This window comes from Cnephaeus nilssonii, assembly GCF_951640355.1.
Source record: "Cnephaeus nilssonii genome assembly, chromosome: X".
NCBI lineage: Eukaryota > Metazoa > Chordata > Mammalia > Chiroptera > Vespertilionidae > Cnephaeus > Cnephaeus nilssonii.
Window position 1 is genome coordinate 51021502 of NC_137071.1, and position 23573 is coordinate 51045074.

The 23573-nt window shown below is 41.8% G+C and overlaps 1 protein-coding gene across 1 annotated transcript in view; it reads right to left on the reverse strand.

Moving 5' to 3' along the window:
* The window catches only part of PHKA1 (phosphorylase kinase regulatory subunit alpha 1), a 371877-nt gene that overhangs the window by 68787 nt on the left and 279517 nt on the right, over window positions 1-23573 (reverse strand). The window contains exons 18-21 of the mRNA XM_079765335.1: window positions 16724-16802; window positions 14135-14298; window positions 8725-8816; window positions 8218-8357 (exon numbers count right to left, since the gene is read on the reverse strand). Coding sequence (XP_079621461.1) covers window positions 8218-8357; window positions 8725-8816; window positions 14135-14298; window positions 16724-16802 — 475 coding nt within the window. The remainder of the gene's footprint in view (window positions 1-8217; window positions 8358-8724; window positions 8817-14134; window positions 14299-16723; window positions 16803-23573) is intronic.

Genomic DNA, 23573 nt, shown 5'->3' on the forward strand with positions numbered 1-23573 from the left:
GGAATTTGGCGCGCAGGACGGACTCCGCCACCCTTCCGGGACTCTGGGAGAGTGCACTGAGCCAGCTCACCTTCAGGATTTTAAGAATGTGCGCTCTAGCCGGTTTGGCTCAGTAGAGAGAGCACACACAGGACGCAGCTCCACTTCAGGGAATTTGGCACACCGGACACAGCTGCCTGGGATCCCTGACTCACAGCGCATTCACACTAAGAGCCAGCGACCCCAATTGTTGGTGCGTGCACACACAGGGACCCTGATTCTAAATGAGAAACCGCACAAGGCAACAGAGACTTTGACACTCGAGTCTTGGTGCAGACACAGGAAAACTCTGACTCCTGGCACATGCTAAGGATCTCATTTTCGGCACATACCAACAGTGTAGTGCAGACAGGGCCCCTGATTCTAAATGTGCACACGAGACCACACGGAACACTGGGGACACTGATCCTGGGCAAGTCTGGTTCACACCAACCAAAGGCAGCCACACGTCCTAGTGTCAGAGCACTTCAGTGAAACTAGGGTGGAGCGAAGTCCCCACAGCACACGGCCCAGGTCCATGCAAACTGAAGCTTGAGCTTTCTGGTAATAGCCAGAATGGGGAAACGAAATAACTCACAGAGGAAAGAAAATGTGGAGTCGCCAAGAAAGGAAATTAGTGAAACTGAAGCTTGCAACATGACCGAAAAGGAGTTCAGAGTAATGGTCGTGGAATTTATACATCGGATGGATGAGAAAAATCAACAACTTATGCAAGAATCAGGAAGAAATGAAAAGTGATATAGCTACAATCAAAAACACCATGGAAAGTTTCAACAGTAGACTACAAGAAGCAGAGGACTGAATTAGTGAGTTAGAAAATCAGGTACAGAAACAAGCTCAATCTGAACAGCAATTGGAGAAAAAAATTAAAAAGCAGGAGGAAAGCCTAAGGGAGCTTCGGGACAACATGAAACAAAGTAACATGCGTATAATAGGGCTGCCAGAAGGACAAGAAGAGCAGCAGGGATTAGAAAATCTATTTGAATAAATAATGACAGAAAACTTCCCGGATATGGGAAAGATAAAAGTTACGCAAGTACAGAGAGTCCCAAGCAGGATCAACCCCAAAAGACCCACACCAAGACATGTCATAATTTCAATGGCAAATATAAACGATAAAGAGAGAATCCTAAAGGCGGCAAGAGAGAGACAGAGAGTTACACACAAAGGAACACCCATCAGATTGTCAAATGATTACTCAACAGAAACACAACAAGCGAGAAGTGAATGGAAGGAGGTATACAAAGTGTTGCAAAGCAAAGGACTGAATCCAAGAATACTATATCCAGCAAGGCTATCAATCAAAATTGAAGGGGAAATCAGGAGCTTTGCAGACAAAAAAAGCCTCAGGGAGTTTATCACCACCAAACCAGCAATGCAAGAATTGCTAAAGGGAATACTGTAAAAAGAAGAAATAAACAGGTAAGAAGGAATACAGACACAAAAATAGATATGACTACAAACAAATACCTTTCAGTAATAACTTTAAATGTAAACGGACTAAATGCTCCAATCAAAAGACATCGAGTAGCTGAATGGATAAAAAAACAGGACCCATATATATGCTGTCTACAAGAGACCCACCTCAGAACAAGAGACTCACACAGATTGAAAGTGAAGGGATGGAAAAATATCTTTCAGGCAAATGGAAATGAAAAAAAAGCTGGGGTAGCAATACTTATATCTGACAAAATAGACCTCAAAGTAAATGCCATAACAAGAGATAAGGAAGGCCACTTCATAATACTAAAGGGAGAAATCCAACAAGAAGAAATAATTCTGGTAAACATATACGCTCCCAATATAGGAGCACCCAAATACATAAAAAAAACTCCTGGAGGATATCAAGGGAGAGATTAATAGCAATACAATCATAGTAGGAGACTTTAATACCCCACTATCACCACTGGACAAATCCTCTAAACAAAAAATCAGCAAAGAAACAGCAATCCTAAATGACTCACTAGACCAGATGGAATTAATTGACATCTTCAGAACATTTCACCCCAAAGCCACAGAATATACATTCTTCTCAAGTGCACATGGGTCATTTTCAAAGATAGACCATATGCTGGGTCACAGGCAAAGTCTCTTCAAATTCAAGAAGATAGAAATTATATCAAGCATCTTCTCAGATCACAGTGGCATAAAACTGGAAATCAACTACAATAAATACAATCCAAAGAAATCAAACACATGGAGACTAAACAGCATGCTATTAAACAAGGACTGGGTCACCAGAGAGATCAAGGAAGAAATAAAAAACATCATGGCAACAAATGACAATGAAAACACAACAATCCAAAATCTATGGGACACAGCGAAAGCAGTCTTGAGAGGGAAGTTCATAGCTCTACAAGCCTATTGCAAAAAACAAGAAACAATGGTAATAAATTACTTAACCCTACAACTCAAAGAGCTAGAAAAAGAGCAGCAAGAAAAGCCCAGTGTAACCAGAAGGAAGGAAATAACAAAGATCATAGCGGAGATAAATGACATAGAGACCAAAGAAACAATACATAAGATCAACAAAACCAAGAGCTGGTTCTTTGAAAGGATAAACAAGATTGATGGACCTCTAGCCAGGCTCACCAAGAAGCAAAGAGAGAGGACCCAAATAAACAAAATCAGAAATGAAAGAGGTGAAATAACAACAGACCCCGCTGAGATACAAAGGATTGTTACAAAATACTATGAACAACTCTATTCCAACAAACTGGACAACATGGAGGAAATGGACATATTCCTAGAAAAATATAACCTTCCAAAAATCAATCAAGAAGAATCTAAACAGCTCAATAGGCCAATAACTATAGACGAAATTGAAGCAGTCATCAAAAAGCTTCCGGCAAACAAAAGCCCGGGGCCTGATGGTTTCACAGGAGAGTTTTACCAAACATTCAAGGAAGAACTAAAATCTATCCTCCTCAGACTATTCCAAAAAATTCAAGTGGAAGGAACACTTCCAAGCTCCTTCTATGAAGCCAGCATCACCCTAATACCAAAACCAGATAAAGACAACACAATGAAAGAGAATTACAGGCCAATATCCCTCATGAACATGGATGCCAAAATCCTCAACAAAATTCTAGCAAATCGGCTCCAGCAGTACATCAGAAAGATCATACACCATGACCAAGTAGGATTTATCCCAGGAATGCAAGGATGGTACAATATCCGCAAATCAATAAACGTGATACATCACATAAACAAATTGAAAGATAAAAATCACATAGTCATATCAATTGATGCAGAAAAAGCATTTGACAAAATCCAACACCCTTTCTTGATAAAAACTCTCAACAAGGTGGGAATAGACGGCTCATACCTCAACATAATAAAAGCTATATATGATAAACCCACAGCAAACATCATACTCAATGGACAAAAACTAAAAACATTTCCCCTAAGAACAGGAACAAGACAGGGATGCCCACTCTCACCACTCCTGTTTGACATAGTACTGGAAGTATTAGCCATTGCAATTAGACAAGAAGAAGAAATAAAAGGCATCCAAATTGGAAAAGAACAAGTAAAGCTGTCTTTATTTGCAGACGACATGATATTCTACATAAAAAATCCGAAAGACTCCGTCAAAAAACTAATAGACTTAATAAATGAATTCGGCAATGTAACAGGATACAAAATTAACGCCAAGAAACCTATGACCTTTCTATACACCAATAGTGAACTTACAGACAGAGAGACTAAAAAGGCAATCCCATTTACCATCGCACCAAAAAAATTAAGATACCTAGGAATAAACTTAACTAAGGAGGTAAAAGACCTATACACGGAAAACTACAGGACACTGAAAAAAGAGATAGAGGAAGACGTAAACAGATGGAAGAACATACCATATTCATGGATTGGTAGAATCAACATCATTAAAATGTCCATACTACCCAAAGCAATCTATAGATTCAATGCACTCCCCATTAAAATACCAACGGCATATTTCACAGACCTTGAAATAACTCTCCAAAAATTCATCTGGAATAAAAAAAGACCCCGAATAGCCACAGCAATCCTGAGAAAGAAGAATAAAGTAGGAGGGATCTCAATACCAGATTTCAAGCTGTATTACAAAGCCACTGTTCTCAAAACAGCCTGGTACTGGCACAAGAACAGACATATAGATCAATGGAACAGAATAGAGAATCCAGATATTGACCCAAACCACTATGCTCAATTAATATTTGACAAAGGAGGCATGAACATACAATGGAATAAAGACAGTCTCTTCAATAAATGGTGTTGGGAAAATTGGCAGTACATGCAAAAAAATGAAGCTTGATCACCAACTTACGCCATACACAAAAATAAACTCAAAATGGATACAGGACTTAAACATAAGACGGGAAACCATAAACATACTAGAGCAATCCACAGGCAGCAAAATGTCAGACATATGCCAAAAGAAATTCTTCACTGACACTGCCCCTAGGGCAATGGAAGCTAAAGAGAAAATTAACAAATGGGACTACATCAAAATAAAAAGCTTTTTCACAGCAAAAGAAACCATCAACAAAACAACAAGAAGGCCCACGGCATGGGAGAACATATTTGCAAATGGCATCACTGATAAAGGTTTAATCTCCAACATCTACAGGCAGCTTATACAACTTAATAAAAGGAAGATAAACGATCCAATAAAAAAATGGGTAACAGACCTAAATAGAATCTTTTCAAAAGAAGACAGAAGGAAGGCCAAGAGACACATGAAAACATGCTCAACGTCACTAATTATTCGAGAGATGCAAATCAAAACAACAATGCGGTACCATCTCACACCTGTCAGAATGGCTATCATCAACAAATCAACAAACGACAAGTGTTGGCGAGGATGCGGAGAAAAAGGAACCCTCGTGCACTGCTGGTGGGAATGCAGACTGGTGCAGCCACTGTGGAGAACAGTATGGAGTTTCCTCAAAAAACTGAAAATGGAACTCCCATTTGACCCAGTAATCCCACTCCTGGGAATATATCCGAAGAAACTAGAAACACCAATTAGAAAGGATATATGCACCCCTATGTTCATAGCAGCACAATTCACCATAGCTAAGATTTGGAAACAGCCTAGGTGCCCGTCAGCAGATGACTGGATCAGAAAACTGTGGTACATCTACACAATGGAATACTATGCTGCCATAGAAAAGAAGGAATTCTCATCATTTGCAGCAACCTGGGAGGAATTGGAGAACATTATGTTAAGTGAAATAAGTCAGTCAATGAAAGAAAAATACCACATGATCTCACTCATTTATGGATAATAAAGAACATTATAAACTTGAACAAAAAGATAGATACAGAGACAGTAAAGCATCAAACAGACTGTCAAATTACAAGGGGAAGGTTAGGGAGAGGTGGGGGAGATAGATCAATCAAAGGACTTGTATGCATGCATATAAGCATAACCAATGGATGCAAAACTCTGGGGGGTGGGGGCATATATGGGAGTGGGGTGTGGGGGGGCAATGGTAAGATATGTACGCATATAATACCTTAATAAAAAAATTGAAAAATAAAATAAAAAGTCACCTGAGCTGGTGGCTTTATCACAGAGGAAGTGGGGGTGGGAAAGCATTCATTCAAGAGTAGGCCACCAATGTTGTATGATGGGTTTTTCACTTGTAGCACCAGGCCAAGAGGCTAGCAGCTAGGGCCACACTGATGGTCAGAATGAACTGGAGGGTGAGCTTGCTTTGCACAGCCAAAACTATTCAGAAGGGGCAGTTGCTGCCCTTCAGGCTACCTTTGTCTTGTTTAGCAGCATAATAGAGGCATTTATGTACATCTCTTTTCCCATTGTACACAGGCAGCGCATCTTTATCCCTGGCTGCTTTGAGAATTCTTTCTTTGTCATTAATTTTTGACAGTTTTAATATAATTTGCCTTGGAGAAGACCCTTTTGGCTTGAGATAATTAGGTGTTCTGTTTGCTTCTTCTATAAGAGAATCTACTTGCTCCCTTAAGTTTGGGAAGTTTGCATTGATTATTTTGTTTAAATGGGCTCTCTATTCCATTTCCCCACTCTTCTTTTTCTGCTATACCTGTTATTCTTACATTGCTCTTTTTGATGAAGTCAGATAGTTCTCATAGAGTTCTTTTTTGTTTTTTACTCTCAAATCTCTCTCTTCTTCTACCTTAGTCATTTCTAGATTTCTATATTTGATATCACTAATTCTTTTCTCCATTTGTGTTGCTCTATTTCCTATGCTGACTAGTTCATTCTTCATCTCTATTATTGAGTTCTTCACCTCCATAATTTCCATTTTTTTAATAGTTTCAATCTTTTTGGTAAAGCAATCCTTTAGTTCATTGATTTTATTTCTAAGTTCATTACAGTACATTTCTGAGCTTTTATTTTGAGGGTTTTTTTCAGAACTGCAATCTTGAATTCTTGGTAATTTAAATCACATATTTCCATGTCTTTAAGTTCAAATTCTGGATTTTTTTTTCCTGAACTACGCTGTCACCTTGGTTATTCGTGGTGTTTGATGGATTATTTCTCGGCTTAGGTATTTATGGGAATAAAATCTGCTTTTATAAAAAATTAAATTTATTGGAGTGACATTGGTTAATAAAATTATATAGGTTTCAAATATACAATTCTATGGTACATCATCTGTATACTGTACCATGTGTTCATCACCCCAAGTCAAGTCTCCTTCCACCACCATATATTTGACCCCCTTTACCCTTTAATACCTCTCCCCACTCCCCTTACCCTCTGGTAACCACTATACTGTTGTCTGTGCCTATGAGTTTTTTTTTTTATTATTGTCTTGTTTGTTCATTTGTTGCTTTCAGTTTTATATCCCACATATGAATGAAATCATATGGTTCTTATTTCCGACTTATTTTACTTAGCATGACAATGGATGGAACAAGGCCAGAAATGTACAAACAGGCCATGTTGTCGCAAATGGCAGTATTTCATCTTTCCTTATGGCTGAAAAATATTATATTGTATATATGTACCACATTCTTTAAATCCAATCATCTACCAAAGGATACTTGGGTTGTTTCCATGTCTTTGCCACCATGAATAATGCTGCAATTAGCATAGGAGTGCATATACCTTTATGAATAAACTAGAGGCCCGGTGCACGAATTTGTGCATAAGTGGGGTCCCTCAGCCTGGCCAGCAATCAGTGCCTATGTGGGGGGGTGTAGGGGGAGGGCCGGCCTGCCAGGGGAGGGACCACGGGAGGTTGGCCCCAATAGCAAGCTAACCAATGGCCAATTCCGTGAGGAATTGGGCTCCCTCCTCCCTCCTGTCTGGGTCCGGGGTGTAGGCGAACCAGATTTGGGGTTGTCAGGGCCCCAGCAGCAAGGTCTGGGTCAGTGTGGATCATAGCTACCAGCCGGTCATCTGGTTGTTTTGGTCCTAATGGTCACTTAGGCTTTAATATATATAGATGTTTTCAGTTTTGGGTAGATACCTAGAAGAGGGGTGGCTGGGTTATATGGTATGAAATCTGCTTTTTAAGAAAAGTACTTGACACTTCATTATTTAGCAGGTGAGAAGGAGAGGGTTTTTTTTTTCCCCCAACAGGTGAAGTACAAATTTTCATTTTCTCTTATTGCCCTGCTAAGGCTTCTGTGATTTGTGTGGGGCCTGTTGCCTTGGCTAAGGAAAATGCCCCCGTATTCCCTGGGATGGGGTGTCTCCTCTGTGACCATGTTGCCTCAGTCTCAGGGTAGCACCCTTGTGGGGAAATGTGGTAGGTGATGGGGCTCTGGCCCAGTGCTACCTCTTGCAATTAGATGCTGCCAGAAGTGCTGTACTACCCAAGGTGTCCCAGGTGATTTCACTAGGCTCTGCTGGGATGGGTGGGGGTGGAATAGGCAGAGACAGGCCTGTTTGTACATTTGTGGCCTTGTTCTATCCCAGTAATGGTGGCTACCAGACCTCAGCAGCCACAATTCTGAATTTCCATTCCTGTCACTGGGTTTAGCCACTATTTGGACATGTCTCTCAGGCAGAAATATTTCTACCACCTGTGAGGTAGGTATAATCCAACTTTTATAAATGAGGACAATTGAAACCTTGAGGTTACAAAACTGTATTCAAATCCAGATCAGCGAGACTCCAAAGCTATGCTATATTTACTATACTATTTTTTCTCTCCATATGAACATTAAAGTAGATTGATAATATCCATCACTTACTTCATAGTATATAGTATGTAGAGGATATCAGCTTGTCCCTGGAAGCTGGAGGTCTCCTTTAACTGTAAAATCAGTGCTTTGAAGTCCACCTCCCCAGACTGGTCTCTCGGAAGATGTATTTCTACATGAACTGAGGGAACCTTTAGTTCGAGAAAGAGTAAAAAAATCAAGTCCACAAGTACTCAACTTAAATATTGCCCTAGAGTGTTGATCTTTTCATCTCTAAACTTTTCCCATAAGAATTTGTTAAATTTTGATGAAAAGTAAGCAAAAAACAACAACAATGAAACCTTCAACACATATGAGAAAGCAATCTAGATTTCATAAAGCCCGGCTAGAAAAACTTGTCTATTTTAAAAGTGAACTGAAAAGGTCATGTATCTTCACCAGGGTAGCATTTTGCCTACCACCAGTTAGTAGCAGAAACCATAATGGCTAGTTCTGTTATTTTCCATTAGGATAGCATTTTTCAAAAAGCTGATAGAAAAACCTCATGTACAAGTTTACCTGGTCCTCTTGTGGGGGAGGAGGTGAGTCAAGTAAGTTGAATGAAGGCCAGGAAGCCTGAACTATCTTTACAGGAAGATACCTGTGAACATCTGCAAAAGGTTGACATTTATGATAAAGGTTAGATAATTAGGAGACTAACAAAAATGCACAGTTGATCTCAACAATGAAGTTACATATGTTTGGTTCTTTATAGAAGTTTATCCTTCTGGGTAACATCAAAGAAAAGAAATATAAAAATCAAATAATGTAAAGAATGTTCAACCAATCAAAAAGTATTTTTGAATGGAATGTCCAGAATTGTAGCATCAGCTGATATTAAAGTCTTAAAATGTAACTAATACCATAATGGTACTATCACTGATGCTTTGGTAGAATACTATGTATCACAGAAAGAACCCAGTTACGTTTTATATTTTCTGGACTTCCCTAGGAGAATATCTGGCTACTCAGAATTGGATTTCCTTGAGAATAGATAAATGGATGATACTATCTAGGGAATGAAAATATGTAGTGGCTGATCAACTTTGAGATATTATTAAGAGTTTTACTTATAATCCATTGTTGAAATACTTACCATGTATTTCTACATGAGGAGAGACTCTAAGGAGAGGCTCTCTTGTCATTTTCACCATTTACAGATACAGAAATAGAGATACAGAGCTCAAATAACTGTTCAAGCAAGCAAGTAGCAGAACTGGAAATTAAGCTCAAGTTTTGTAATTCATAATCTAAAAGTCTATCTTAATAAAGTTTATTTATTCACATAAACCCTTTGTCAAGGAAGCTTACTTGAAGGGAATTCTAAGCTTTCCCCTATTCTAAATGTTAAATGATACTCCAATGTTCATGTTTTAATATATTTGGTTAGTAATGATCAATAAAGTTTTAGACAGCAAGAGCATGCATCTCAATCATTCTCATCATCTGTAAATATTAACATTAAGTCCTTCAGGTGTGGCCAATAATCTATCCCTTCTGTCCCTTCACATGAAGCTACTATAGAGGCACTGAACACTCTTGGGGACCATGACTACTATTCCTGGCAATGTGTCTAGAAGACATTTTCCACTACAAATACTACTGAAGGAGGGTAGTGGTCATGGAGAGGTGAATGGCAAAGTTGTTGAAGAATGAGTGCTATAGATGATAAACAGCTCTACACTGCTGGACCAATTGACTATAAAAGTGACAGCAGGGCTAAGGGAACCAGATGTAGTTTACTTAAGGGAGAATATCTCCTCCATTGCAAGGCACTCTTGTAATAGCTTGCAATGCTTTATCTTTAAATAAAATTTATTACCAACGGAAAAAATACTTTCTACCAATTTGATATTTTTATCTTACAATTAAATATGTCCCAAGTCTCTTATTTTGTCTCTTCTCACTATGTAACTGGTTAAGCCAGAATATGTAGCACTATATACAGCAAAATTATACCCAATTCATTAATTTTACAAATATTTGAGTGTCTAATATGTTCTCGGTACTGTCAAAGGTGCTTGGGATAAAGTAGTGAACAAAAAACAAAGTTCCTGCTCAGCCAGCATGGCTCAGTGGTTGAGCATCAACCTGTGAACCAAGAGGTCACAGTTCAATTCCTAGTCAGGGCACATGCCCGGGTTGCAAGCTCCATCCCCAGTAGGGGGTGTGTAGGAGTCACCCAATCAATGATTCTCTCTAATCATTGCTGTTTCTATCTCTCTCTCTCCCTCTCCTTTCCTCTCTCTGAAATCAATAAAAACCATATTAAAAACAAACAAAGTTTCTGCTTACACTGTAATAAATGCTCCCTCCCATATACTGGGCTTCACATCATCCTGTACCTGACTCCAGTGAGTCCTGGCATTACTCACTCTGTACATGCAGCTCTGTGGCCTTGGTCACCAAGGACATTATATTTCAGGTTGTTTGTACAGCAGGTCGGAACCAATCTAGCCCTTCCTTCTGTGAGGTAGGAGCTAGTTTAAGATGGGGAGCAGTGTGCGCCAAAAGGTGATCTAAATAACGAGCAACGTCATCACCACAGTGAACTGCAAGGTTAGTGGGGGGAGGGTGAAAAGAAAAAAAGTGAACCTTTTAAATTAAATATTTCAGTATTGATCCAAACACTGTGCTTTTCCAATTATAAATGTTGTGAATGTTCATGTAAAGTCTGAGATGTTAAGCATCCACAGGGGATATGCATTTTTTTTATTTCCATTATCCATAGCCAGAGATAATGTATGTGGATAATTTTAGTTTCATCACAATCTAACCCACCAAACAGAATGACTGAATTCTGTGACCACAACATAGCACCAGAAGTAGGTTGTTTTAGCTCATGTGGTTAAAAGTGTGTGATCATTATATAAACTCATAGCTTTACCATTTAAAAACTATGGTCATTTACCAGGACCCACCTGTTCTTCAACTTTTCTGAGACAATATTAGGGCCCCTGGAAGCAATATGAGGTTAATATAGGAGAGATGGTGCAAGCATTTCATATGCAAGCATATGATGATAGTGGTGGTGATGGTGATGGTGGATAAGGAGCAGAATAAGGTCCTTTGAGTCTCACTGGTATGATGTGGCTTTTGTGGGGAAGGGCAAAAATCTTCCAGTAAACATTGAGCCTAGCTAAAACAGACAGATTCCACAAATGGCAAGCTACAACTGCTAACAACAACAATGAAATCTCTGTGTGGCATTGCTGTTGAAAGGAGTATGAACCACACATTTGTCTTTTTAGTCACCTCATTCATTTATTCACCAAATATTTGTTGCCTACCGTGTACCACGAGGTATACTAGATGCTGAGTTCTCAGTGGTGAAGAACACAGATATGGTCCCTATGATCTTGGGCTCCCCCTCTTCCACATACATTATCTCTGGCTATGGATAATGGAAATAAAAAAATGCATATCCCCTGTGGATGCTTAACATCTCAGACTTTACATGAACATTCACAACATTTATAATTGGAAAAGCACAGTGTTTGGATCAATACTGAAATATTCTAGGTCATTTATGCATCAACTGTTTTTTTTTAAATAATCTTTGGTGATCTCTTAAGATGTCTTTCTGTACTCTGATGTGACTAATGGGAACTAGCAAAGCTGTAAGAATGGGAACTCATACTCAGGGATATCCTAATGGCACATATTATAACCTTGAATACAATCTAGATTCTTCGGATGAGGATTATAAAAAATATGGGCTTGAAACGAATATAACTAATATAATATTGTATACCAACTACACTAAAAAAAAAAGAATCTGGAGAGAAGTGCTCTTCTCATATAAGAGCTGGCAAGCAATAGACACATCCATTGTGAAACCATGAATGAGTAAATTCAGAGAGGAAAAAGTGACTCAGGATGCATAATATCAAATTCAGTAACACATATTATGAAAAACATATGTTTTAGAAATTAATCTAAGAGAACATTTGTTACAGATGAAAATCCCAATTACCCATGGAATAACAAATGACCTCAATAAATAATCACTAGAGGCCTGGTGCACAAAATTCGTGCACGGGGGGGAGCGGTGTCTCTCAGCCCAGCCTGCATCCTTTCCAATCTGAGACCCCTTCAAGGAATGTATGACTGCCCATACTGGGATCAGGCCTAAATGGGCAGTTGGACATTCCTCTCACAATCCAGGACTGCTGGCTCCCAACCGCTCGCCTGCCTGCCTGCCTGATTGCCCCTAACCGCTTCTGCCTGCCAGCCTGATCACCCCTAACCACTCCCCTACCAGCCTTTTCAATGCCTAACTGCTCCCCTGCTGGCCTGATTGCCCCTAACTGCCCTCCCCTGATGTCCTGGTCACCCCTAACTGCTCTCCCCTGCTGGCATGGTCACCCCTAACTGCCCTCCCCTACAGGCCTGGTTGCCCCCAACTGCCCTCCCCTGCTGGCCCAGTCACCCCTAACTTCCCTCCCTTGCCAGCCTGGTCGCTCCTAACTGCCCTCCCATGCAGGCCTGGTCCCCCTGAAACTTCCCTACCCTGCAGGCCTGGTCACCCACAACTACCCTCCCCTGCAGGCCTGTTTTCCCCCAACTGCCCTCCCCTGCAGGTGTGGTCCCCCACAACTGCCCTCCCCTGCAGGCCTGGTTCCCCCCCCCCCCCCCCCCGCCGCAACTGCCCTCCTGTGCAGGCCTGATAATCCCCACTGCCCTCCTCTGCTGGCCTGATCACCCACAACTGCCCTCCCCTGCCGGCCATCTTGTGGCAGCCATCTTGTGTCCACATGGGGGCGGCCATATGGGGGTGGCCATCTTGTGTCCACATGGGGGCAGCCATCTTGTGTTGGAGTGATGGTCAATTTGCATATTACCTCTTTATTAGATAGGATTCTTGTCTGGTTTTTTAAATAGTTCAGCTTATGCCAAGCTAGGTATCATGACTTTTGTTACTATTGGTAACAGGAAATAACCTTATATTTAATGCATTTTCCCAACAAAGAAACTCATACTACTTTAGATCTTATAAAAACAAATACAGAATGAATTAAATGGTCCTTAGGTGAGTAAATGCTGAGCCCAAAGAAGAAAATATTCCTTCTGACTGTGAATGTGATGGTCAATTATACATGAGATTATGTTTTGCTACCACATTAAGGAAAGCTAATTTATTTATTTTTTTCTTTTCTCTTTATTTCTTAAGATAAATAAATTAGCTGCTTTAATATATAGGCTAACACTTAAATACTCAGACAAATCATGTTTTAGTTAGAAGAATAATTTGCTCCTATTGCCCTTTTTCCTTTGGGATTCAAGTACGGTAATGCTTGCCCTGTCTAGGTCAGTATTTTAACATGTTAGGGTTCTTTTTAGACATTTAGACATATTTAATATATGCCCCCATGATGTTTTCTAACTGTTATCTTAGTATTCCTAACAACCAATTAGATGCTGTTGTGCTTTATTTGTCTAGTTTGTAATATAAAAAAGCAACATGCATAATACTGAATAGGGTTGGGTTTTTTTTGTTTTGTTTTGTTTTGTTTTGTTTTGTTTTGTTTTGTTTTGTTTTCAAACTATGCAGTCCTCCGAGGAGATTCTAAAGTACCCATATACTATTATATATAAAAAGCACTAGTGTACATGTATAGTTCAATTAAATATCTCTCACTCATCACAGCTTCCTGACATTTTGAAATCACTAGCCATTTTATATGCCCAGCAGAGAACTCTTCCCTAATCTTAGTAAAGGATAGTCCAACTTCATAGTCCACAATCACAACAGAGATATTAGTCCAGGAACCAAAGGTAAGTAGGAGGATGAAAAGTAAAGCCAAACAAAAAGTAGGTGTATTAAATATGAGTAAGACTGCTGGCAGTGAGATATATTAAGGAGGATACACAACAATACTTTGTATTCTTGTCCAGCAAGGCCAGTGCCTTTATGAAGCTTCCTTACCATTACTGGTTGAATCATAGCTATTCATCCAGTCACAGGATTCTAGCTCACTATAGTCATTGAAATCTTCACTGTACAGCTTACTTTCAGGTCCAGGGTCCATGAAACTCAAATGTGTGCAGCAAGATGTTGTCAAAAACTCTGATAATTTACCTGTTTGAACCCTGACAATTAGAAGGTAAATAGAAAACAGAAAATCAGAGAAAAATGCTTTTTAAAACAATACAATTTAGTGAAAAAGGATACGCAGAATGTTATGTTGGGGTGTTACTAATGTTTATACATTAGTATAAATTATATAAAATTAAAATTGCACTGCACTATTAGGTACAGTGCATTGTAGGTTATGGTACTGTGTTAACAAAAACTAAAATTATGAGTTCACAATCCACCAGATCAGTTTGGCTTTCTTTCACTGCTAGGCTGCTCTGTTGATAACTATGCCAAACATCTGGCCAAAATTTCCATTGGCTACCAGAGAAGCTAGGACAGAATGAAGAAAAATTATCACTAATCCATCACACATCATTAAAAAATACTCATAAAGACCATTTTGAAAATAAAAAGATGGTATTTGAAAATTTTATAAATTATAATAGACTACATCATATCCTCCCCTACTTATAAAGCCAATTGCAAAACCCAAAGGGAAAGTCAATAGTACTGATTTTCTAAAGAAGCTAGTTTGACAAGGCTCCCAATGGCCAGATCTTGTATAATTTGAACATTGAAATAAATAATTACAGGAGTGAAGCATGACATAATAAAATAAAAATCCATAAATCTATGCTGACACTAAAACTACAAAATAAAAGGGGTAGGGGAAAGTTATTTTTTAAGAGAAAGGTTCCAAATAGTAAATGTACACAGAATGATAGAAACAGAATCATCATTTTACCACTCCACTAATAATAAATGATTATCAATGGGAGGTAAGACCATTTGGTGAAAGACTGCTGGACAAAGGATGTGGAAAAACCTGACAGATACCACTTTAACCAAATTGAGAGGCATTCTGCAAAATAACCGACCTTCTGTCTTCAAAACTGTAATGAAAGATTAACGAAAGATTGGGGAATTGTACATTAAAAGACATCACCCTGGTTGGGTAGCTCAGTTGGTTAGAGCATTGTCCCCATATGCCAGTGGTTCTCAACCTTTATAATGCCGTGACCCTTTAATACAGTTCCTCATGTTGTGGTGACCCCTAACCATAAAATTATTTTTGTTGCTACTTCATAACTGTAATTTTGCTACTGTTAATGAATCATAATGTAAATATCTGTGTTTTCTGATGGTCTTAGGGTCTACAGCAGTGGTTCTCAACCTGTGGGTCGCATATGCCAAGGTTTGGGTTTGATCCCCAGTCAGGGCACATACAAGAATCAGGCAATGAAACAACAACTAACTCTCTCTCTCTCTCTCTCTCTCTCTCTCTCTCTCTCTCTCTCATAAAAAGAAGACATCAAGGAGGTAAATAACTAAATGCCAATGTGTGATCTTTGATTGGATCCTGGAGTGGGGAAAAAAGCTATGGGAAAACATTATTGGGACAAATTGAGAATTATGAATATGAGCTCTATATTAGACAATGTATTGTATCAGTAATAAATTTTCTGAGTGTGGTAATTATATTGCAGTTATGTATGAGAATACCCTTGTTCTTAGAGGACAGAAACTGAAGTATTTATGGAAGAAGAGTTGTGATGTTTCTGGCTAACTCTCATAGTTTCAGCAAAAAAAAAGTCTATGTATGTGTGAGTGAGAGAGAGAGGAGGGTGGGGAGAGAGAGAGAGAGAGAGAGAGAGAGAGAGAGAGAGAGAGAGAGAAGGGAAGAAGAGAGGGAGGGAGAAGTGGAAGGAAGGGCAGGGGGAGAAAGAAATTTTCAATACGATTTCTGTTAGCTTGAAATTTTCCAAAGTAAAAACTTAGGGAAATAGAAAAGCAGCCAGAATTCAATAGTCCAATAACCATTTTTTTAAAGAATACATTTTTTTGTCCATTGAATTGTTAAGATCTAGGCAAAGGTCAGAGTGAGGAAAAATTCCAATGCTTTTATATAACATTCAATTCCTTCATTCAAGCTATCAAACACAAGCTTCTCTGAATAGGATAAGATTGTTATTGAAGATACATAGAAAGACTATCATGCTAAGTGAAATAAATCAGACAGGAAAATTTAAGAACCATATGATTTCACTTATATATGGGATACAAAACTGAAAGCAACAAATGAACAAATAAGAAAAATAAACAACACAAAAATATATAGACACAGACAACAGTATGGTGGTTACCAAGGGAGTAAGGGGGGTGGAGGCTTAGAAAAGGGTAAAGGTGGTCAAATATACAGTGACGGAAGATGATTTGCTTTGGGTGGTGGACATACAATGCAATATACAGATGATGTGTCAGAATTTTACACTTGAAACCTATATAATCTTATTAATCAACGTCACCCCAATAAATTTAATATAAAAATGCAGCTATAAAAAATGATACACAGAAAGGCATAACAAGTCTACGATTACTGTACCCAGCTTCCAAGTTTCATTTCATTTCACTAAAGAGTATGTAGAGGTCACTTACCTTGCCCCACCAAAATAGCCATCCTGCATTTTTCGGAGTGCTGCCAGGATACTTGAATTCAAGCTGGTTCCATCTTCATCTTGAAGAGATTTAAAAAAAATCTTTGTGGTTTTAACTTTTAAATAAGGGGAAGCTTTCACTTATTTCAAACCAATAGTCTGGAGTGAGGATGGTACAAATTAGACACTCCTCACTGACCACCCTATATTTCAACAATTCATCTGGGAGCCAGCAATACTGTAGAATGGGCAATTGGTAAGCGATGATGACCAATAGGCAAAGTTCCTCAAAAACAGTCCGTATCTTATTTATCATAAATACTTAGCACAGAGCCTGATAGCAGAACACTTGACTATTGAATGCTTTCAATAATAGCAGCAACCATTTGTTGAATATTATGTGCCAAGCACTGTGCTAAATATTTTATATACTAGTAATATTATGCTATCTAATGAGCTTTGGTTTATGTGTGTAGGCATAAAAATATTTAGAAGACTAACAATTATCTGACACTACATTAAGGAGATCATATTACATATATTCTTTTGTGATCCACTTTTTCTAACATGTCCTTTGTAAAAGCTAAAAAATTATTTCATAGCAGAAATTTAGACTGTTTTTATATTGTAAGTACACAGTGAGGAAGATCATTGTACCTACATCTATATGCACTAATTATACTATCTCCTTAGGGGAAATTCTTACAAGAAGAACTGTTAGGACAAAGGAAACAAAACATTTTATAGAGATTGTGAAATTGCTCACTAAAAAGGTCTAGTCAATTATATTTCCATCATTAGTACAGAAAGTGACTGTTTCCCCACACCTTAAACAATAATAGACATTAATAATTTCTTTAATCTGTATCTAGCATGTTAAAAAAGACACTGTTTTAATTTTATTACTAGTAAGGCTGATCATGTTTTCATGTATATACTGGTCATTTCCATTTCTTTTATGAATTGCCTGTTCATGTCCTTTCCCCATGTTTCTATTAAGTAATGTATCTTTTTTTTCAATCCATTGAAAATGATTTCACTTATATGTGGGATACAAAATTGAAAGAAACAAATGAACAAACAAGAAAAACAAACAATATATGCACACCTATGTTCATAGCAGCCCAATTTACAATAGCTAAGATTTGGAAACAGCCTAAGTGCCCATCAGCAAATGAGTGGATGAAAAAACTGTAGTACATCTACACAATGGAATACTACGCTGCTGCAAAAAAAATAACTTACCATTTGCAACAGCATGGATGGACCTGGAGAGCATTATGCTGAGCAAAATAAGCCAGACAGAGAAAGATAAATATCACATGATTTCACTCATGTGTGGAATATAATGAACAACATAAACTGATGAACTAAAATAGATACAGAGACACAGAAGCATGGAACAGACCATCCAGCCTCAGAGGGAAGACAGAGGAGGGTGGGAGGTGGGGGTAAGAGATCAACCAAAGGACTTGTATGCATGCATATAAGCATAACCAAAGGACACAGATAGTAGGGGGTGGGGACATGTACTGTGGGGGAGGGGAGAGGTCAATGGGGGAAAAAGGAGACATGTAATACTTAGAGAATTAAAAAATATTTTTCCAAAAAGCAAAGCTATGAAGTGCTATGCATAAAAAATGCTCACTTGTATGATGTCATATTAATAAAGTACCAACATTTTTATGTCTGAAAAAAAAAATAGACATAAAAGCATGAACAGATTGTTAAACCTCAGAGGGAATGCAGGGGAGGATGGGTAAAAAGAGATCAACCAATGAGCTTGTATGCACATATGCATAACCCCTGGACACAAACAATGGGGTGGTGGGGACTTGGGGGGGATGGGAGCAGGCTGGAAGAGGTTAATGGGGGAAATAGGAGGACCTATGTAACTAGAGACCTGATGCACGAAGATTCGTGCAAGAATGGGCCTTCCTTCCCCTGGCTGCTGGCACCGCCTTCGTTCCAGCCAGAGCTGCCTTTTTGCTCTGGCTCGGAGCCGTCTTTCCGCCTTCCCACTCTGCCTAGAGGGCCAGAGCAGCTGGGGCAGTGTGGAATGCTTGTGTTGTTGCCATGGTGACAACACAAGCATCCTACTCTTGGCTGCTGGGCGCCTGCATATGCAAATTAACCCACCATCTTTGGTGGGTTAATTTGCATACTCACTCCTGATTGGCTGGTGGGTGTCAGAACAGCATGCGCTAGCGGCTGCCGGATGTGTCCCTGCCCCCTGGAGGTGCTAGGCCAGCACCCGAGCCCCCCGTGGAGCACGCAGGGTGTCCTTCCGTGAGTCCTGCCACCTTGGGCCTCACCTGGGCCTCACCGTGGGAGTTGGAGGTGGTGCCAAAGCCCGCCCAGTTGCCCGCAGTTCCCTCGCTCGCCCCCGCCCCCCCACAGCCTGGTGGAGGCGCTGTATATCCAGGGAATGTAGGCGGCCACCCGGGGCCTCCCTGCCATGCGGCTCACCTCAAAGCGCCACCGCTGACCCAGGGCCGCAGCGTGGAGCAGTCACCACCCCGCGAGTGCCCCCCGGGATGCGGGGCACTGTGGATGCCTGACGGAGGCCTAGGACTGCAGAGGCTCACTGCAGGCCCGCAAGGCTGCGTGCACTCCCAGTCAGAGACCATCCAGCTGGGTCACACCACCGGGGTTCCTCTGGGGCCCCCCTAAGTATCCCACCGTGGAGCGAGAGGAGCGTGGCCCCGGAGACCTCGCTGGGGCCCACCACCCACACTGGCCTTGCAGGCCACGGGGTCCTGCCACCACTGGCTCACCATGGCCGATATTAATGCAGCTGACAGGCATCGCGGCCGACCCTGCTCCCCAGCTGCCGGGGTCCTGGGTCCCAGCCCTTTCCTCAGTGCCGGTTGCTCTATGCCTGCTCAGGCAGCGACTCCCAGTGCTGGGTGGGGCCCCTGGGGCTCCTGGGAAACCGGGGTCCTGCGGGTGGCGGCTACAGGGAGAGCGAATCCAGTGCCAGTGAGGGGGAGTCTCCCGCCTTCAGCTCTGCACCAGGCGACTAGGACAGCAGCGGGGGGTGGGGGTGGGGTTGCCTCGTGTGGCCGCTGCTTCCTGGTCTGGAGGTGGTGGGAGTGGAAGGGCACCCGCTGGCTCTGCCAAAGTTTTTGTGAAGATCAAAACTTCCCACATACTCAAGAAAAAGATACTGTGTTTCCTTTCGGGTTCTCAAGGTCATGACTATAGTACGAGTGTGGGGGTTTGCTTGTGCTCCCCGCTTCATAGCCTCTGCACTATCACACTCCCAATCACTGACCCTTTAACACCTCCCTTCCAAAGACCACCATTTTCTCGGCTTCCAAAGACCCTTCCTCGCTGCCCCCATCCACTGTGGTCTTGGTTGAAAAGGCTCCCCCTCCACCAAAGGGAGGAATGGGGGAGGAGCCCTGTTTGACCCACTTCAGCTGATGGCCTGTTTCTGCAGCCTGTGGGCAAGTAAGTTCCCTCTCTCTTACCCTCATTTTCTTCTTCTGTACTAGTACTATGGGTATACTATGGTATGCTGAAGGGGTAATTCAGTTTGAATTTCCCCATTTAGTTTAGACACTTAGTCTGTTTGATGCCCTTCACTTCTCTCTTGAGCACTCTTATTCCTCCTTTCCATGCCCAGATATGGCCCCCTCATACACAAAATGTTCCCCATCTATGTCTCTGGATCCCTAGGATATCCCCTTGGCACATGGTTGGAGACTCTGTGTCTGACCCAGATGGTGCCTGCAGAGTGCCCTGGGAAGGGAAGGAGTACTGACTTTGGGGGTTTGAGGGTCAAATAGGAGTTGATAACACCTGGAAAGAACTACTCTTTCATCTCCATCCATAGACAATTATGGAGAATTGAGAAGTAGAAGAGGGGAAGATGGTTTCTATCTTGTGACCCCCTCAGGATGACCCTCAGCTGTTCCAATCCAGTATTTTTTTTCTTTTTAAAAATTACTGTATTTATTATGACAATGGTGACTCCCCAGTGCACAGGAGGGCCAGATTCTGTGTTTCTCTAACCTCTTTGTAAATAAATGTACAATGTTAAAAAAAAAAAAAACCCAAAGATTTAAAAAACCAATTAAAAAAAAAGAAAAACAAACAAAACAAAAACATATAGACACAGACAACAGTATGGTGGTTACCAGGGGTAAGGAGGGGTGGGGGCTCAGAAAAAAATGAAGGACTCCATACTTATATTTTGTGAATATTACCCTTTTTCCTATCATATGTATGGTGAATCCTTTACCTATATTATTGTCTTTCAACCTCAACCACAGTTCATTTTTGTATAAAAGATTTATTTAAATTTTCATGTTTTTAAATTTGTCAATTTTTCCTTTTTGTGTCTTACAACGGACAATTCTCTTTAGCCCAAGATCACCAAAACATTCTCCCATATTTTGTTCTAACACTTTTATAGGTTTTTTTGCTTAGCTTTTTAATATATTCAGAATTTAAATTTGCATAAAATATAAAGTAGCAGGCCTAATTAAATGATTTTCCCAAATGTATTTATTATATTCTTTTACCACCATAGTAGTCCCCCTTTATCTTCAGGAAATATGTTCCAAGACGTGAGTGGATGCTTATAAATAGGCTTATAACCTATATATACCCTGTTTTTCTTCATATACAAACATACCTAAGAGATTAAGAGAGTAAGAGATGAATAATATATACAGTATATAAAAGCCTAAGCAACCATATGACCAGTCTACCGGTTGCTATGATGCGCACTGACCACCAGGGGGCAGACACTCAATAGAGGAGCTGTCCCCTGGTGGTCAGTGCTCTATCACAGCCAACCTTCTGTGGCTGGCCAACCTCCCACGGTCCCTCTCTCCAGCTGGCTGGGTGGTCAGTGCGCTTCCACAGCCAACCTCCCACAGCTGGCCAATCTCCTGCAGTCCCTTCCCCTGGCCAGCCAGCCCCAATCTGTCCTGATCAGGACTGGGAAAGACAGCCTCAATCGTCTCCGGTCACCGGCCAGACCAAGGGTGCCCACCCGTGCACGAATTTGTGTACTGGGCCTCTAGTGAGTAATAATAAGATAGAACAATTATAACTATACTAGAGGCCCGGTGTATGAAATTTATGCATGGGGGGGACAGTCCCCTCAGCCCAGCCTGCACCCTCTCCAATCCGGGACCCCTCAGAGGATGTCCGACTGCCGGTTTAGGCCCGATCCTGGGGTCACACCACGCAGCCTGCTGTTTGGTCATTTGGTTGCCCCTCACTGCCCCTCCCTACTGGCCAGGTTGCCCCATGCAGCCCTCTTTTCAGTCGTTTGGTCGTCCCTCACTAACCCCCCTGCCGGCCTGGTCGCCCCACACAGCCCGCTGCTCAGTCGTTTAGTCATCTCTCACTACCCCCACTGCCGACCTGGTCACCCCACACAGCCCGCTGCTTAGTTGTTTGGTAGTCCCTCACTAACCCCCCTGCTGGCCTGGTCTCCCCATACAGCCCGTTCGGTCGACCGTTCAGTTGTTTCCATTGCGACGGTCGCTTAGGCTTTTCTATATATAGATAACAATATCTATACTAATAAAAGGGTAATTTGCTAATTAGAATTGATGTCTTTCCACACAAAGCCACAGTGGCTGTCTGAGGCTCAGGCAAGCTGCGGATGGTGGCTGCCGCTGCGAGGGCCTGAGGATCAGGCAATGAGGGATGGGCTAAGTCTCAGCAAAGCCACGGTGGCTGCGAGGGCCGAGGTGCAGACAGCCGTGTTGGCCAACAGTGGCTGCAGCAGAGGTGTGATGGGGGCGTCACCTTGCTCTGATCGGACTGGTCACCTCCTGCAGTAGGACATCCCCTGAGGGCTCCCAGACTGTGAGAGGGGGCAGGCCGGGCTGAGGGACACACCCCCCCCGCACCAGTGCACAAATTTTCATGCACTGGGCCTCTAGTCTATCTACCTAATAAAAGAGTAACATGCTTGAAAAAAAAAATGGCAGCTAGCAGGACGGAGCTGAGAGAGAGGAAGTGAGTGGGTGAGGGTATGAAAGGAGTGTGTGTGGATGTGCGTGGGGTGTTTGTGAGTGAGGGAGGGAAAGTTAAATCTCGTGGGAGCAGCAGGGGCTGGCAGAGAGCCTCTCCTTGACAAGGAGAGACTACCACCGCTGCGGGCACTCCCCGAACAACGGAACTCCAGCACGGAGCCCACTCAATCTTGAACGGCCTTTTTTAGAAACTCATCAACACCACCAACAAGACAGGCCTTGGAACGGCCCTGGGACCCAGCACACACTCCAGCCAATATCCTGCGACCCCAGCTGCAAACCCGCGGACCCTGGGACCTCAACCTCCAAAGACACACCTTTCAACAGCTGTAAGTGCAACTCCCCCTCCCCAACAGCAGAACCCTGGATTCGCGTAAGCGCGAGCGCAGTTGTGTGTGAGTTCCCAACCCCATAGGCAAGCCTGAACACTTTACTCTGGCTTGCATGCGTCTCCTTGGGCAGCACCTGGGAGACTCCGAAAGCACCCGAGGGTGTGTTTCTGTGCAGACAGGGATGCGCAGACCCGCAGTGGAAATTCTGAATTTTCTCTTCCTGGAGGGTTGCCACATTCACCCCAGCTGCTCAATCAGCGGTGCCAGGAACCCTCAGCGTGTAATGGAGCTCTGTGCCCTGAGAGCAGGCCTCCACAGATGCGAGGTCCCGACAGCCTGGCACACTGAGCACAACTAACCACAGGGCGCTAATGGGAGCCACTGTGAGCTCCAATTGGGTGCGAGCTTGAACAAGCAGGGGGAGCAGGAGGCGCACTCCCCTCCAGCAGAAGAGGCTTTGAATTCACTTAGCCTGGATACCGGCCCACAGGCACCTCAATTGTGCGGCTACACT